The sequence below is a fragment of the Micromys minutus genome, assembly GCF_963924665.1.
Source record: "Micromys minutus genome assembly, chromosome: 2".
Classification (NCBI taxonomy): Eukaryota; Metazoa; Chordata; class Mammalia; order Rodentia; family Muridae; genus Micromys; species Micromys minutus.
This window is the reverse complement of record NC_137971.1, coordinates 45826536-45846248: the sequence shown is the minus strand read 5'-3', so window position 1 is coordinate 45846248 and position 19713 is coordinate 45826536. Positions and strand designations below refer to the sequence as shown.

The window sequence follows — 19713 nt, the reverse complement described above, 5'->3', positions numbered from 1 at the left end:
TAAACACATTCTGTATATACAATAAAATTTCTTTAGAAGTGTATATGAGGCACAATCAAACACTGTGATCTAAACATTCATTCAAAGATATCATATAATTATGTGACTCTTCTTTACCTGTACTGAAAAAATCTTACTACAAAAGTAATATGTGACTCTTGCTGATCCTGCATTAGAAAAAAAAATCCCTCCAGAATTCTTCACTAACTAACTAAAGCAAGAGTCAAAAAGTGTAATAGAAACTAAATATGTCATCATAGAAAACTGTATATGAAGTTTCCTTATGAGCTGTCAATTAATATGAAATATTTAGATGTATGTTAATGGCTGATTTTGAAATATTACCTTCATTTGACTGATAGAAAGATTAATCTTAACAAGTTATTAATTAAAACATATATAAATATATATTATATAAATTTGTCAAGAAGGCTAAAAAATTGTCATAAGCTTCTGAATTCAATCTTTTTTCTTTTTTTCCATATTTCTGTACCTGAGATTTACAAAAATATGAGAATCCATTCAGGAATTCAATTACATGTAGAAGAAAATGATTAATTCAGGTCATTTGGCCATCTAAAGACTTTTGTGAATGCACTTTTAACTTCTTTATTCCTAAGACTGTAGACCAGAGGATTTAGCATAGGGATGATCATGGAATAGAACACAGATGCGATTTTGTCTGTGTCCATGGAGTGACTGGAGGTAGGTTGCAAGTACATGAATATGATTGTTCCATAGAAAACAGACACTGTAGTGAAGTGTGAGGCACAAGTGGATACTGCCTTTCGATATCCTGCACTTGACTGCATTTTAAAGATTGTGATAAAAATGAATATGTAGGATATAGAAATAACTATGAGACCAAAAAATATACTGAAGCTTCCTACATAAACAAGAACCAGCTCACTGACATGCCTATCAGAGCAAGAGAGAACCATGAGGGCTGGAATTTCACAAAAGAAATGATGAATTATATTAGACTTACAGAAGGAAAGACTGAAAGTGTTCCCAGTGTTTATGGAGGCATTCAGGAAACCACAGGCATACAATCCTATAGAAAGACATGCACAAACACTTGTGGTCATGGTGGTGGCATAGTGCAAGGGCTTACACACTGCTGCATAGCGATCATAGGCCATTGAGGCCAAGAGGTAATTTTCTGCAGTAGCAAAAGCTACAAAAAAGAACATCTGAGCTGCACACTCATTATAGGAAATGACCTTGTTTCCTATAAGAAGTCCAGTCATGACTGTGGGTGTGACTGCTGGGGAGTAACAAAAATCAACCAAGGACAGATTACCTAGAAATATAGTACATGGGAGTGTGGAGACAAGAGTCCAGGACAATCATAAGGATCATCCCCAGATTTCCTATAAGGGTGATGGTGTAGATAAGAAGAAATGTCATGAAGAGGGGAAACTGTAGTCTTGGGTCATTTGTGAGTCCCAGCAGGAGAAACTCTGTCACTTCTGTTTTATTCTCCATCAGAATCATTTTTTGCTAATTCGAAGGGCCACAGCTATTGGAAAAGAGAAACAAGATGATAGACATCTTTAATTAAAGTAGAAATATATAAGTGTGGACACAAGAATTGGTCGAGCAATAATTGGTATCTTGACATTGTATAGAAGTTAGATATTTCTCAAAATCAAATTTGGTGCATTAATTAAATAAAAGGTTACATTTTTCCAAAATTTAATTATTATTGATTGTTTCTCTACACAACTTTACATTTTTTTGTAATTCATGTACAGAAATTGAGAGTTTTTAATAATGTGATAACTGTGATATGGGAATGATTTCCAATTCAGTCGTTAGCTAAGTCAAACATCACTTTCTCCATTGTATGATTTCTAAGGCTCTCTGGAGGGAAACTGTAGATGTCCAATCCATGTAGCTTTGTAATCATGTTAGACTTTGGTGACGTTTTCACTTAAGTTATAAAGTATAAAGATTGAGTAATTTATTCATATTTCAGTATAAAATGCCAGTCATTGCTTTTTTTATTTAACCCAATCTGATTCTTATGTATGATATTCCAACAGGAATTCTAAATAAATTACATATAAAATAATATCTATTTTCATGTGTATCTTGGCATGACCTCAGCATTACTAAAATTCCAGATATCTGTTTCTATTTCTAAGCATATAAGTATATATTCCTTGTTTAATCTTTTGTCCTATGAAACAGAGGCCTAGAAAATCATGCCCTCTAAAATAAGTACTGTGGCTTGTATTTCAAGAGAAGGAGAAGGAGGGGAATATTTGGAACATTTGTCAGAGGGAAATACAAAGAGGAGGGACAGTGGGTGGGATATGTGTTTAAATAAAAAAAATATAAAAAGCCATGCCTTCTTAAGATCAATTTTTTTCTTTTAATATTGTGATATAGGCTACTCACACATTAGTAGCAATCTGTCTTCATTACAGGTCTATTTCCAAGTTTCATAATATTTAAATTTTATTTGTATCTGGCCTTTTATCTCAATAATACTATTTTAGAGTTTCTTTCCCTTCTGAAAACATGCTCTCCTAGTTAAGCACTTCTGATTACAATACCTCCAATCAATCTTTAGCAAGTTCAACTACTGCCTGCTTTTGAACATTTCAGCTTGCCATTTTTAAAACACATGGCCAATTTTAACATTCGATTCAATTAATAATGAAGAAGTTTTGTATACCTGTTTCTTTCTATATCTCTTTGTATGTGTGTGTTGGGATGGTTGTATGTCTGTTAGAAAAGCATCTAGATTTAACATCTTATACTACTTCCTATGAGTAAGAATGAGATTAAAACTGCTAACAAGAAAACATCTGTGGGAATCATCATCCCTGAACTCAAGCTATATTACAAGGCAATTGTGGTGAAAACTGCATGGTACTGGTACAGAAATAGGCATGCGGATCAATAGAATAGAATAGAAGATCCAGAAATGAGCCCTCATGTATATGGTCACCTGATTTTTGATAAAGAAACTGTAAACATTCAATGGAATAAAGACAGCCTATTTAACAAATGGGTTGGTCCCACTGGCACTCAGCATGCAGAAAAATGAAAATAGACCCTTTCTTATCTTCTTGTACAAAGCTCAAGTGTAAGTGGATCAAAGATCTCCACATTAAACCAGGTACACTGAAACTATTAGATGAGAAAGTAGGGGAAACCTTAGAACTCATAGGCACAGGAGAAAATTTCCTGAACAGAACGCCAATGGCTCATGCTCTAAGGTCAAATATTGACAAATGAGACTTAATGAGATTGCAAAGTTTCTTTAAGGCTAAAGACACTGTCAAGAAAACAAAATGGCAGCCAACAGAGTGAGAAAAGATCTTTACCAGCCCCACATCAGATAGAGGCCTAATATCAAAGGTATACAAAGAACTTAAAAAGCTAGACACCAGAGAATCAAACAACCCTATTAAAATATGAGGTACAGACTTAAACTTAAAATGTTCCCAATCGAGGAATATCGAATAGCTGTGAAACATCTAAGGAAGTGCTCAGCATCCTTTGCCATCAGGAAAATGCAAATCAAAACAACACTGAGATTCCACCTCACACCAGTCAGATTGTCCAAGATCCAAAACTCAGATGACAACAGATGCTGGCAAGGTTGTGGAGAAAGTGGAACACTTCTCCACTCTTGTTGGTGATGTAAACTGATAAAATCACTCTGGAAATCAGTCTGGCGGTTTCTCAGAAAAATGGACATAGTACTACCTGAAGACCCAGGTATTCAATTTCTGGGCATTTACCCCAGAGATGCTCCAAAATACAACAAAGATACATGCACCACAATGTCTATAGCAGCCCTATTTATAATAGCCAGAAGCTGGAAAGAACCCAGATGTCCTTCAGTAGATGAATGGATACAAAAATTGTGGTACACTTACACAGTGGAGTACTATTCAGCTATCAGAAACAATTGCTTAACGAAATTCTTAAGAAAATGGATGCATCTAGAGAATATCATCCTGAGTGAGATAACCCAGTCACAAAAGAACAGACATAATATGCAGTCACTGATAATGGGATAATAACCCCAGAAAGCTCTGAACACCCTAGAAACAACTCACAGACTGTGTGAAGTTCAAGAAATAAAGAATATATTTTAATTAAAATAGAAATGTATCACATCCCCCTTTCCTCCCTACAGCCCCTCCTAGTTTCTCTCCTATTCCCTCAAATTAATAGCCTGTTTTCCTATATTATTGTTACATATATACATATGTGTATGTATATGTACCCACAAATACTTAATTACAACCTTAAAATATATTCATATACTTTTATGTAAAATGTTTAAAAATTTGTACATTTATCTTTGTTTTTTAAAATAAAATTTTTAATAAAAAATAAAATAGCTTTGATATGAATTTTGAGCTTATTTATTAATAACTCATTATGACCTTTTAAAGTTTGTAGGGCTGCATTTCACATTTTGCTTTTCTATTCTGTTTTAACTCCAGAGAAGAAAAGTTATGTCTAACATAAAATCACATATCAGTCTGCTTGTATTTGTCATCCTTTATTGGGTGAATGGACCATGATTTTTAAAATAAATTAAGAACTATCCATCATATAGAATATCATATTGATGGACCACTCTCTCCTCAGTATTTTTAAGAAGATAGTTTTAAATATCTCATTTGGTTAACATGTAATTCATATCAGTTACAGGACATCTATGTCTTTAAGAATTTCTCTTCTTTTATTATCACATTTTCACTAGGTTTTATTCAAATCTGATTGGCTATTCTGCCATTACAGAGATCAGTTCTGGGAATTAAAAAAAAGAACCTGTAAATTGGTTAGCATTTTGATTAATGCTATCTTTTATTGAGCAAGTTTATTTTAAAAAACAAAGATAAATGTACAGATTTTAAGCATTTTTGCATAAAAGTATATGAATACATTTTTGTCAGTACTTGTTTTTTTTTTTTAAAGGTTTGATAGTGTGCATTAAGATCTTACTAGTTACAATGAGCAAAAAGTACATGTAAAACTAGATGTAACTTGGAATTAGTCAAAGTTTTTATGGTGTGTAAAGATTAAGCATAATGGTTTTTCTTCTTAATTATGTGCATACATAATGTAGAGTGAAATCATTTTGACAAAATCCAAAGAACATGCAATGCTGAAAAATATTGATGTCAAAAATACACTATAGTGTATTTTCAAAATTGACTACAGGAGCTGTGCCTTCTCTAATGCAAAACACTGACAGCAGGAAATGTATCACAGACCAAATTTCAAAAGAACATGGTATCTGTGGAATTCTTCTTACTGGGAACAATTACTTACCTCTTCTGGGTGAGTAAAATAAATATGTTGTGATCCCTTCATATACAATGTATATATTATTTCTGTTAATAACAAAGTGCAGCTAAATTCTTTATAAAGAAGCAAAAATTGAGTAAATCAATTATCATTGATTTTGAGTATCATGCATTATATACAGGTAGAGCACATTCTAATGAAACTTATTTTTCTGCACAATTAACATACTCTAAAATAAACAAGTCAATAATATGCTCTAAAAGAAAACACGTGGGTCTTTGATGTGGATAGCTTTTTGATACTAGGTAAATGTTCACAGCAAATCTTCAGGTTATTACAGGATTTTCATAATTGCATGGTTATCACTCACATGGTGAATGATGTCCATTGAGTCATGCCCTGAAGAATATTATTGAAAACACTGAGACCACAGTCAAATTGGAATTTAGAGGCCAGTGCAAGGAGATCTTGAGAGAATTACACAGACTTGGTGAGCTCTGGCAGTTTCCCCCATGAGAACACTTGAAGAGTTGCCATCCAGTTTTCCTAAGGAAAAAACAATTCACCTGCCTGGAGGGACCGAGTATGTCATTACAATTTGTAAAATTAAAGTGTTTTACTGATAACTGAAATTATGCAAATTAGTGATAAGTAATATTTTTCCAATTTTATAGTTTTCTCTGATTTGCTCCTTGACAATCTTATTCTGACATATTCTGCCTTCTATTATTCTCACTCAATTATAGCTTGCCTCGCTTGCAACTGAATTTCACTCCTGATTTTGGGGATTAATGGTTTTAAACCAGGACCGTGTACATGGCCTGAGGTTTGAAATTACCCCTTAATACTTTGATACTAACTATCAAATGCACAACTGAAGAATTTGTGTCTCACCAACATTCCACTGGTGGCCAACACCTCAGGGATGTTCAGAGTACTAAGTGCCCTAGTTATATCTATAAGGGATTTTGACTGTCCTAGTTTAGTAAAGGCAAGTCTAGGAAGATTAAGTTGTTATAACATCATAATTGTGATGGCTGTGTTATACACTGAAGGCACCCTTTTACAGCCCTGCTCCATATTTTCTGATACTCATGCACTTTATATCACCTCCTGTTATGTTCTCTCAGCTCTTGAGTGGGTAACATAAGTAACCTCTGGAACTAAAATAATCAGTGTCACTTAGTCTCACTCAGCTCCTTGAGTGACCATGACACAGGTGTGTGTACTCATCACTACTCAGAGGAAGTTAGAAACTGCTCTGAATAAGGCTGAGAGTAGCATTTTTATAGGTAAAGGCTGAGGTGTCTTGCAGTTTATTGTCTGTTCAGTTTTATTTTTTATTTTTGTTATAATTTTGCTAATGTAAACATAATTATTTAGAAAGTAGTTTCATACCATGGGCATTTCAATACACAACAGGAGTAGGTGTGTCCAGTCCAGTTCTATCCTTTTTACTAGAAGTTCTAGACTTTAGTCCCCTCTTATAAACTAGATCTCCAATCAAAAGTATTGTGAAATGCCTTCATAACAGCCAGTGTTCTGTGGCACTGATGAATCCATATCATCTGAGAGATTAATATTTTAGTTCACAATGTACACAGCTAGAGAAGACCACTGAAATTTTTTCCTCACCATAGTATTTGTAACAATTTTTGAAACTATGCAAGCTCACTTTCTGGTTAATTTCTCTCTATAATGAAACAATTTTTAAAAATATTTATTTATTTATTAATATCTTTAGTAATTTTATGATTTTTTAATTCCAATAATTAGAATTTATATAACACCTTCCTGGTACACCCTCCATGTGTTCTTCACCCGTTCCCCTTCCCCTTTTCTTCTGAGAGGATGCTCCTCCACTTATTCACCCAATGCCAGTTTTTGCCCTGGCAAAATCATACATCATTAAATAGAATACAATTAAAAGGATGCATTCATTTAATTGCATTAGAAAACAAATAATTTAAAGTGATCACATGAAGTCAGGGAAGTACTGTTTTTAACGAAGGAAAGCAAGTCATTTGGAAATCAACTAATGAGGTTTTCCCTTGTATAACTTATTACCAAAAGCCTCTTCTACGTATAATTCTAACAAGGAAAGTTGCTAACTAGTCTTTTCAAGGAGACAATCCAGTTCCCAACCTCTCACTATAGATCATCAATGCCCGAGATGCTGAAGAATTTTGATTCTGATTTCTTTAGATATAATACCTGCTATCAAGTATAATAAAATCACACTACCCCACAGACCCACATACATAACACGCAATTTACTCTATATTTATAGCTAATCTACTCAATAGAAACAAAGTAATTAAAATTACAGTAAAACATCTGTGTCTATAAAAGACGATCCCATGAGACACCTATAAATTTTACAGATTTCTATATAGATACTATTTCTTATATGCAGAAATACAAACTGATTTAATGATATAAACATGACAATGGACATCTAAACTATCAACAAGTATTATTAAAATATAATTCTAGCAAAAAATCATTAAATATAAAGCTTTCACTTTGTAAAAAAAATGAGTGAATTGAAATATGAAAGGAGTTTTTGAAGGAGAGAATATTAGAGAAGCAACTTTTAAATGTAATGGATGTAAAAGAGTAAGGATATATTCACGAAAAGCTTGAAGGGAGAAAAATGAAAGGATTACATAATTATAATCTCAAAAATTCCTAGCTTATTATATACCATGGGTCTATTGGTTCTTGTTTATCTGAAATTTTACGTGGATTGCAACACAAAAGTATGTTTATGGGACTTTAAATTTAAATGGATATAATCTTAGGGAATGCAATGACCACACTCTTGTGTTCATGAATGTATGAAGTCAGAATGTTGCACATTTTATCGGTTTCTAGTCCACAAAAGATATTATAGCCACAAAGAATGACCTTTACAAAGGGAAGATAACTTTCCTTCTGGAAATGGTAGGCTATTCTTTGAATCCTAAAGTGGAGCTTTGAACTCTAGTTCAGGTAATGTCTATAGCATGTATTTGACAGAACTGAAAATGAAATTTTGAAAAAGCCATCTAATAGCAACATTATTGAAGCAAAAATATCTTTAACGGTCTCCTAACTGAAGCTATAGAGCTGCCTGTCACTTTCTGGTAAACACATTCTGTACATACAATAAGAATTTCTTTAGAAGTGTCTAGATTAGGTGTATATTGAGCCTATTGAAACTGTGTTCTAAACATTCATTCAAAGAAATCATGTAATTATTTGACTCATAGAAATGTCTATGATGAAAACTCCTACTACAAAAGTAATGTGTGACTTGCTGATCCTATGTTAGGAAAAAAAAAGTCTTTAATTCTTCACTGAATAATCAAAACAAGAGTCAAAAATGCAAATCTGTCAGCATATAAAATTGTATATGAAGTTTACCTATGAGGAAAGTTCCTATACATTAACACAAAATATATAGATGTGTGGTTATAACTGATTTTGAAATATTATCTACATATTACTGATAGGACAATTACATTTAAAAAGTTATGAATTAAAAGAGTACATAAATATTCATCCCAGAAATATTGTCAAGAAGACAAAAAAATCTTGTAAGCTCCTGAATTCAATATTTTTTTAATATTTTATATTTTAATCATACCGAAATATGAGAATCCTTTCTGGAATTTAATTATATTTGGAAGAAAAAGAATAATACATAGTATTCCTTTTACAACATTAAAAATGAATCACTACAGGCTATTTGGCCACCGAAAAACTTTTGTGAATGCACTTTTAACTTCTTTATTCCGCAGACTGTATACTAGAGGGTTCAGCATAGGGATGATCATGGAATAGAACACAGATGCGATTTTGTCTGTGTCCATGGAGTGACTGGAGGTAGGCTGCAAGTACATGAATATGATTGTTCCATAGAAAATAGACACTGCAGTGAAGTGTGAGGCACAAGTGGATATAGCCTTTCGATATCCAGCACTCGAGCGCATTTTAAAGATTGTGATAAAAATGAATATGTAGGATATACAAATAATGAAGAGAGCAAAAATTATATGGAAGCTACCCAAATAAACAAGAACCAGCTCACTGACATGCCTGTCAGAGCAAGAAAGAATCATGAGGGCTGGAATTTCACAAAAGAAGTCATCAATCATATTAGATTTACAGAAAGAAAGACTGAAAGTGTTCCCAGTGTTTATGGAGGCATTCAGAAAACCACAAGCATAGGAACCTATAGAAAGACATGCACACACACTTGTGGTCATGGTGGTGGCATAGTGCAGGGGCTTACACACTGCTGCATAGCGATCATAGGCCATTGAGGCCAAGAAGTAATTCTCCACAGTTGCAAAAGCTACAAAAAAGAACATCTGAGCTGCACACTCATTATAGGAAATGGCCTTGTTTCCTATTAGAAGTCCAGTCATGACTGTGGGTGTGACTGCTGAGGAGTAACAAAAATCAACCAAGGACAGATTACCTAGAAAATAGTACATGGGAGTGTGGAGACGAGAGTCCAGGACAATCATAAGGATCATCCCCAGATTTCCCACCAGGGTGATGGTGTAGATAAGAAGAAATGTCATGAAGAGGGGAAACTGTAGACTTGGGTCATTTGTGAGTCCCAGCAGGAGAAACTCTGTCACTTCTGTATTATTCTCCATCAGAGTCACCTTTCAGTAATTAGAATGTTCACAGCTATTGGAAAAGATAAACATTATGATAAATAATTTGAATTAAATTACAAATGCTAAATGTAGACACAACACTGGTTTTAGCCATAAACTCTAATTTGCAATTGTGTAAAAGATAGACTTTTACCCAAGTCAAATTTGATATATTGCTTTTAATGAGAGATATACATGTCAGAATTAACAGGTTTTATATGAATACTTATGCAACATAAAATGTTTGTAGTTGGTATACTTCAATTGAGATTATTTGATGTATTAGAAAATTGATTTGTGATTTCCCATTCAGGTCTGAGCTTAGTAAAACCTCAATCTCTCTCTTTAGTTTTTGAGATGTCCATTCCATGCATATTCTTAATTAAATTAGAATTGTGATTGTTTCCACTTAAGTTATGGAATACAAGGCATTGAGTAATTTAATCATATTTTAAGTGTAAACTGCTAGTCTTTGCTTTGGGTCCTTGATTATATTTAATCTGTTTTGATTCCCATGTATGATGGGATAACCATAAATTTAATTAAATTGAAGCCAAACTAAAATGTTGTTGCTTGTTTACCTTGTGAAAAACTCAGCATTACTTAAAATCCAGGTTTCTGTGTCTATTTCTAAGTATGTATTCCATTTTCTTGAAAACAAAGGCCTGCAAAAGGATCTGCTCTTAAATAACATTTACAACATGGAATTGAGGGGATGTAGAGGGGAGGTGAGAAAATGATTGTAAGAGGGGCTCACAGGGAGGTTGGGTAGTGAGTGGTATATGAGTTTTTAAATAAAAATAAAAAAATAAATAAAAGGAAGACATGGCATCTACATATCCATTATTTGTCTTATTGATCTTGTGATGTAGGCTACTTTATTAAAAGTGGCAAATGCTTTTCAAAACAGACCTGTTTATTCACATTTCAAATTCTCATCCCAAATTTTGCATTTTCATCTGTTTTAATTCTCTTGAGACTAAAAGTTATGTTTAACATAAAGCCACAATCCAGTCTACCCATATTTAACTGTATTTAGCAAGAGAAAAGAGCATGATTTATAAAATTAATAAAGTTTTTACAGTATAATTTACCACAGTCATATACACTCCTACCTCATTGGTTTATGAAGAAAAATACATTTGAACACCATTTTGGTTTTCAAGAAATTTATATCAGATATAGTCTGCCTATGTCTTTGTATGAATATCCCTTCTCAATTAAGTGCATACATGATGTAGAACCAAAATATCTTGAGGGAAGTTGAGGAACATGTAATATTAAAAAATATTGAACTTATAAATCCACTAGAGTTTATTTCTAAAATTATATTACAAGGGTTCTGCCTTCCCTAACGCAAAGGAAACTGGCAGAGGAACATGACCATGGATCATATTTTCACTTAACATGAAGTCTATGAAGTACTTTGCTCTGGGAAGGATAATTTACGTCCTCTTTATGGGTAAATAAATATATTGCTGTAATCCTTTCTAATATAACTTACACAACATTTCAGTTACTAGCAAAGTACAGTTAGCTACATTATAAGAAACCATTCCCTTTCAAAACTGATTTTAGTGTTTTTGCCATTTAGGATTTTCATGTTTTTACATTGCAAATGTTCCTTCAGAAATTCGATTTTCAATAGGAGAAGGTACTATGAGGCAGAGAAAAAAGTACTAAAGAGGTCTGTGAATTTTATAGATTGCTTACAATTATGGATGTCCTAAATCTTTACCATTCCTTAACTTCTTAAACAAACAAAACACCCAAAACAACAACAACAAAAAAAAACAAAAAAGTGAACAAAACATACAAACAAACAAAAAACCCATTACAAATAAATTATAGTAATAAGTGATAGCATTATTTAGAGGTTAATTATCCAAATGTGCCTGTAATTATAATTTTGTTTTTTAATGGAGTAATAATGCAAAGTCAATTAATTAGCAGTGCGTATGAGTGTTACACATTACGTACGTTTAGAAAACCTGGTACTGAAACTCACTCTTCTCCTCAGTTAATATATATTGATAGTAGACAAGTGTATCCTGTGACTCTTCCATGTGAAATTCTCCTTGATGCTGGCTAAACTTTAACAGCCAGTGTTCAGGCAATTAAAAACATTTTCATACTTACAATGATTACCACTCACATGGTTAATGATGTCCATTGAGTCATGCACTCTAGGATGTTGTTCAAAGCACTGTGACCACAGTCAAATTGGGATTGAGAGGGCAGTTCAAGGTGATCTTGAGATAATTATACAGACTGCATGAGCCCTGGAGTTTCCCCCGTGAGAATACTTAAAGAATTGCCATCCAGTTTTCCTAAGGAAGAAGTAATGTACCTGCCTGCAGGGATCTACAGTGTTATTACCTTTTTAAAAATTAAAAATTTTTCCTGTTAACTGAAATAATATAAATTACTGAGAAATAATTCTTTTTTCTATACCTTATGAATTTATTCAATTTTCTCTTTGACAATCTCATGCTGGAATATAAGCCTTCTGTTTGTCTCATTCCATTCTAGCCTGTGACCTTTTTCCTGACTTTTACTCCTGACTTTCTGAACTTATAGTGTTTAACCAGGACTAAACATGTGGCCTGAGGCTTTCAACTGCTCCTTTATATCATGGTATTCATATAACATACAAAACTGAAAACTTTTATCTATGACACAAGTAATCCAGCAATGGCTAACATTTCAGTGATACATTTAATCCTGTGAAACCCTCTCTAGTCATAACTGACTTTTAAAGGCCTAACTCAGTACAAGCAAGTCCAGGAAGCCGAAGCCATTGTAAGATCACGTTTGCTTGTGCCATACCCTGTTAACACTAATTTGATTGTGTCTCACCCACATTCCAGTACTGGTGAACACCTCAAGGATGTTCAGAGTCCCAAGTAAGTGGCTTTGACAGGCCTAGTTCAGTATAAGCAAGTTCAAGAAGCATAATTTTGCACAGTCATAATTGTAGTGACTGTGTCATACACTGAAGGCACCATTTTGCAGCCCTTCTCCAGGTTTTCTGGCACTCAAGCATGTTATGGCTCCTCCTCTGTGATGTTCCCTCAGCTATTGAGTGGGTAGCATAATAATTGGCCTCTGGAGTTGAGGTATCAATGCCACTTCATCTCAGCCCCTTGAGCAGCCATGAGATGGGTGTGTATACTCATCACTATTCACCAAAATTAAGAAACTGCTCTTTGAGAACAAAATAACTTTATTAAAAATGGGGTGCAAAGCTAAACAATGAATTCTCAACTGAGCAATATTGAATGGCTATGAAACACCTAAAAAATGTCCAAAATCCTTGTCATCAGCAAATACAATTAACCTTGAGATTCCAACTCACACTAGTTTGGATGCCAAAGATTATAACTCATGTGACAGCAGATGCTGAAGAGAATGTGGAGAAAGAGGAACACTCTGTCATTGTTGGTGGGACTGCAAGCTGGTACAACCACTTGAGAAATCAATCTGGCAGTTCCTCAGAAAATCTGACATAGTGCCACCTTATGACCCAGCTGTACCACTCCTGGGCATATACTCAATAGATACTCCAAAATATAACAAGTACACATGCTTCATTGTGTTTATTGCAATCTTATTTATAATAGCCATATACAGGAAAGAACCAAGATGTTCTTTAGCAGAGGAAAGGATACAGAAAATATGGTACATTTACACAATGGGGTACTACTCAGCTCTTAAAAACAATGGCTTCATGAAATTCTTAAGCAAATAGATGGAACTAGAAAATACCATCCTGGGTGAGTTAACCCAGACACAAAAGAATACATATGGCATGTACACAAAAGTACATACATGGTATGTACTCATTGATAATGCATGTAATGTATTACTCATTAGCCAAATCCTCAAAACTCCAAAAAACCAATAAACAATTTGCAGACTGTATGTAGTTCAAGACGAATGAAGAGCAAAGTGTGGTTGCTCCTGTACTTTTTCCCCTAAGTATCTAAACCTCCCAACTTTATTCTGTGTAATAAAACAAATGGCACAAAAATAAATACAAGTTTCATTCTCTGAATACTAATAAAATATTTTACACATTCATATACTAATGCTTAGTATCTTCATCTTTCTTGAACATACAAGCACCCCAACATTCATCCATCCATACATACACATCTTTTTCAGTCTCTTAAATGGAGGGATGTTAAAAATCCCCTCTAGACTGTATTTGGTTTAGGCTACAGTACTAATTCTCTGAGCTGTAGGAAAATTTTGTATTTAAATGTGCTAAATTATTCACAGTTGGTGTTTCTTTAGAAACTTACACACACACACACACACACACACAGAGAGAGAGAGAGAGAGAGAGAGAGAGAGAGAGAGAGAGAGGGAGGGAGGGAGGGAGGGAGGGAGGGAGGGAGGAGAGAGAGAGAGAGAGAGAGAGAGAGAGAGAGAGAGAGAGAGAGAGAGAGAGAGAGAGAGAGAGAGAGAAATGGAGTGAGAGAGAGAGAGGTAGTGAGGGAGTGAGGGAGGGAGAGAAAGAGAGAGAGAGAACTCAGAAAACAAATGAGCTCATAAGACTTCTTTTTTAATAAGTGCTCTGTAAGGAATTGTGTGAGGACCTAAGGAGAAAGATTGAGACAAGGATCAAACAGCACGGAAGTTATCTGTCCCAAAGTCCTCCTCTACTGAGACAACTGAGTCCATAAACCGAAAAAATCTGAAAAAATACTGACAGAAAATATAATGTGCTACTAGGTATCCCAGAAACTTGAGACATTTCTAACTCATATATATTCCTTTAACTACATTATCAAGAAAATTTCTGTGTAAAAAGAAATCAAAGTGAAACATTGCATTGTTTCACTTAGAAGTAAGATTCTCAACCCTTGGACAGAGAAGGGGTACATTCTGTATCTTCTCTGCACAGCAGTCTGAAAGTTATGGAAAATTATTATAAAAATGAATGCCTTTAAAGGTACTAAGTATTACATCTAAGATAAAAATCCTAATTCAGGAAACTGGATGTTTTTTTTTTTTTTTTTTTTTTTTTTTTTTTTTTTTTTTTTCATTTTAAGCATGTTCATTCAACCTTATATGCCATAAACCAAGAAAGTATTTTTTTTTGTTTTGTTTTTGTGATTTGTGTAACAGAAAAACATTAAAATTCCAGGTAAGCAAAATAGACACTTAAAAAATGTGGGGTAAGAATTTGGTCCTAAGGCAACAAATGGTTACAAGAGGCATTTAAACACACAGCAGAACTTTAAAACCCATAAAACAAACTGGAGCCTCGTTTTTATTTAATCAAGATTTTTTTAACTTTAAAAATTTTTCATATATAACAAAAGGAACACAAAACACTGACTTTTTCAGTCCAGCATGTGGCTTGTTGCATTTTCCAATTTGTTCAATGCTTTAAAGATCAAGGGTGCCTCACTGATGTACAATGGCTTGAAGCATTCTAGTTTTTGCAAACAGGCAGAAGACTTAGCAACACCACCACCACCAACAACAACAAAGTCAAAATAGACACAAAACCACTAAATGCAGTGCACATCTCTAAACATATTATATGTTTGAAAATTACAATATCACTAAAACTGATACAGTTTACAGGTGAAATAAAGTATCTCAAACTGGCCTACCACAAGTTTCTAAACTTGGACTGATACAATAAGTTATTAGATATATTATGTGTAAAAAGGTTTTTTTTCTTTTTTTATTTTTTACATCAAGTGGAATTGTCAATCCATGCTTATACTTTTTTTAAAAAAAGAATGTAAGCAAGGTAGAAATACAGACTAAAAAGTATTTTTCTCTTCAGTAAATTGAATAGCTTCTTTCATGGACATTTGATAAAAATGTGAAATAATTAACAAAAATCAGAAAATCCATTCACACTACAATTGCTCAAAACTGAATTTTCTTAGAAAACAAGTAAGAATAAAACGTAAGTACGTTCTCCCCCAAATTTTCCAGGGGATCCAGTTTGCCTTTTTAGAAGACTGCAACTCTGTACATGCCCTGTAGTTTAACTTGTATTTGACATAAACAGATACATTAATTTCTCTGTATGTGCAGTGTGTGATGTGATGCTACATCATGCCAGAGAACTTGTTATTCTGTCACTAACATCACCCTGTCTTTTTTTTTTTTTTGCATTAAACTATATAAATATATTTTTGTCAGTACTTGAGTTTTTTAAATGTTTGATAGTATAAACTGAAATCTTACTAGTTTCAAAGAGCATAAATTACAAATAAAACAAAACATGAATTTTGCATGGTGCAATATATGATTTGAGCTTTAATAGGGTTTCTTTTATAATTGTGGGTGCTCTTGTATTTGGAGCTTTGATGTTCAAGAGTAAGAGTTCATTCCTTCAATGAGTTAAAAGTGTCCTTCTTTTTCATATTTGATAACGTTTGGTTGAAAATCTATTTTATTTGACATTAGAATGGTTACTCCAGCTTGTTTCTTGGGGCTATTTTCTTGGAATGTTTTTTCCCAGCATTTTACTCTGAGGTAGTATCTGCATTTGTCTCTGAGATGAGTTTCTTGTATGCAGCAAAATGCTGGATCTTGTTTATGTATCCAGTTTGATAGTCTTTGTCTTTTTATTGGGGAATTGAGTCCATTGATGTTAATATATATTAAGGAATAGTGATTGTGGTTTCTTGTTATTTTTGTTGTTAGAGGTAGAATTATATTTGTGTGTCTTTCTTCATTTGGTTTTCTTGCATAGTTATTTTCTTGCTTTTTCCAGGGTGTTGTTTCCCTTCTTGTGTTGAGTTTTCCATCTATTATAATTTGTAGTGTTGGATATGTGGTCAAATATTGTATAAATTTGGTTTTGTCCTGGAATATCTCAGTTTCTTCATCTATGGTAATTGAGAGTTTTGCTGAATAAAATTACCTGTGCTGGAACTTGTGCTTTCTTAGGGTCTGTATGACATCTGTCCAGAATCTTATAGCATTCATACTCTCTGTTGAGAAGCCTTGTGTAATTCTGATTGGTCTGCATTTATATGTAACATGTACTTTTTCTCTTACTGCTTTTAGTATTCTTTACTTGTTTTGAAAATTTGGTGTTTTGACTATTATATGTTGGGAAGAATTTCTTTTTTGGTCTAATCTATTCACAGTTTTGTTGGCTTCTTATATGTTCATAGTTATTTTTATCTTTAGGTTAGGGAAGTTTTCTTTTATAATTTTGTTGAAGAAATTTCCTGGACTCATCTCTCAAGCTTCATGAATTTATTTTCAATTAAGTTTTTGAGATTAAGAAAAGGAGGAGGCTTATGGTGAATCATCCCTAAGAGGAGGAACAAAGAAGGGTAGGGAAATGATTCATCTTGAGTTCAAATACCTGATAATGAGGATGGGAAAGTGTAATTACTGTAACTCTTGGAGACTAAGAAAATGACAGAGTAAAGGAGAAATAACTGGGTGGTAAACCACACCTAATAATACATTTAAAGGAGATAGCTCTTTTTCCCATGACTTTTAGCTCTAACCAGGTGAGCATTAATGTTGGAACATGATGAGAATTGACATTTTAAAACCACGTCTACTTGTTTCAAGTATCAGTTGTAAACACAGCCTCATAGTCTAGTAATGAAATAAGAATTAAATGTTTGCTATATTTATCTGGATACCCCTATAAAATGAGCAAGATTAACTGTACAAAAATCTAGACACATAAAAAATCCATGTTGTATTTTACTGTAAACTTTCTTATATCCATTTGTATAAGTCTTCAGAACAAAAATATGAGTGTATTTTTATTTAATGGACTTTTAATTCACCTGATCACACAGATTTATACTGATGTGACAGAAAAATGTTTGTATGAAAAAGGGTTAGATACATTAAGATATTCAATATGTTTTTTCACAAAGTGATTTAAAGTTATGATAGTCAATAGTCTTCTGAAATGATGTTACCTTTTTGATAGCAAACATACTACTCAGAGAAGAAGCTGTCACCTAAATTTCTTGAATTTATTGTAAGGTAGAAAATGTGATTCAATATATATTTAAGATTAAATCAATAAATCTAGCATATCTGTTTTACCAAAAGTTAAAATCAAAGCTACAAATATTATTTTGACCTCAATAAAAGTTTTGTAAATGCACCTTTCACGTCCTTGTTCCTCAGGCTGTAAACCAGAGGGTTCAACATTGGGATGATCATGGTGTAGAAGACAGATGCAATTTTGCCAGTGTCCATGGAGTGACTGGAGCTGGGCTGTAAGTACATGAATATTATTGTCCCATAGAAAATTGAGACAGCTATGAAATGTGAGGCACAAGTGGAGAGAGCTTTCTGATATCCTGAAGTAGAATGCATTTTTAGTATGTTGGTAAAAATGAATGTGTAAGATATTAAGATAAGTATAAGAGCAAAAAAGATATTGAAGCTGGCTACAGACATAAGAACCAGGTCATTAACATACCTATCAGAACAAGATACAATCATGACTGCTGGAATGTCACAGAAAAAATGATGGACCACATTTAACTCACAGAAGGAGAGACTTAATGCGTTCATAGTATAGATAGATGCATTCAGGAAACCACATATATAACAGCCAATGACTAGACCTGCACACAGGTTTGTTGTCATGGTGGTGGTATAATGTAGGGGCTTACACACTGCTGCATAGCGATCATAGGCCATTGATACTAAAAGGTAGTTTTCCACATTGGCAAAGTTTGCAAAAAAGAACATCTGAGAGGCACAAGCCTTATAGGACATGATCTTGTCTCCTGTAAGGAATCCAGCCATGACTTTTGGAGTGATTGTTGAAGAGTAACAGAAGTCCACAAAGGACAGGTTACCTAGAAAAATGTACATGGGTGTGTGGAGCCGAGAGTTCAAGAGAATCAAGAGTATCATTCCCAGGTTCCCTAACAAGGTGATGATGTAGATAATGAGGAAAGCGATGAACAGCGGAAGCTGCAGGACTGGATCATCAGTGAGTCCTATTAGTATGAACCATATCATTTCTGTCCTGTTCTCCATTAATGGTATCAGTTAATCAACAGAAGACTTTATATTTTTAAAGAGTAGAATGGGGATTTTAGAGATAGTTCAATGAATAGATAGATGTCCTCGTTTTCTCCTTCAGAGGCCCCAGCATCTTCATGGCAGGTCACAACTGCCTCTAGTCTGGTATTAGAGGTCCTGTCTGACACCCTTTTCTGGCCTGTTCAGGCATGAGTCACACATTGTGTATATAATTACATGCAGGCAAATAACCTAATCACACACTTTATTATTTAAAAATAATCTTTAATAATTGCTTAATAACTTATTTGTTTTTTTTGAATTTTGATCAATTTTGCAAAAGTACAGAAAATTATACATGTGTGTGTGTGTGTGTGTGTTAGTTATGTTCATATAGACAGTTTAGTAACTCTGAATATTTTCTATTTTAATGTGTGCATGTACATGCTCACTTTTCCTGGGCTGTGTAAAATTAAGGCTACTGAACTTACCTGATAAAATCTGGAACAGAAACAGCCTGTTCTATAACAATTGGATAATGATTTTGATAAATTATTTCTAAGGCAAATGTCAAGAACTAGAAATATAAATTTTCTGCATTTTTTATGTAACATAATTTCTGTTCAATGTTCTGGGGAAAGTTTTAGCCATTGCAAGTTAACAGACCAAAATAGTTGAACATAATTATAATGTATACATTTTTAGTTTTACCACAGTGATCTGAGTGCCATACTGTTTAGTAAATTCTTTTTGGTTATTATATAATTGTCAATCA

At 33.6% G+C, this 19713-nt stretch overlaps 2 protein-coding genes across 2 annotated transcripts; both read right to left on the bottom strand.

Moving 5' to 3' along the window:
* Positions 1-554: 554 nt before the first annotated feature.
* LOC308417544 (olfactory receptor 5B3-like) lies at positions 555-9938 on the bottom strand (the record flags this gene model as incomplete). Its single annotated transcript, XM_080912920.1, has 2 exons — positions 555-1303; positions 9755-9938. 2 exons carry the CDS (start codon positions 9936-9938, stop codon positions 555-557), a joined length of 933 nt encoding a protein of 310 aa, XP_080769046.1.
* An 8091-nt stretch (positions 9939-18029) lies between these two features.
* LOC308416848 (olfactory receptor 5B3-like) lies at positions 18030-18953 on the bottom strand (the record flags this gene model as incomplete). Its single annotated transcript, XM_080911940.1, has 1 exon — positions 18030-18953. The coding sequence occupies one exon, from the start codon at positions 18951-18953 to the stop codon at positions 18030-18032; it is 924 nt and encodes a 307-aa protein (XP_080768066.1).
* Positions 18954-19713: the final 760 nt, after the last annotated feature.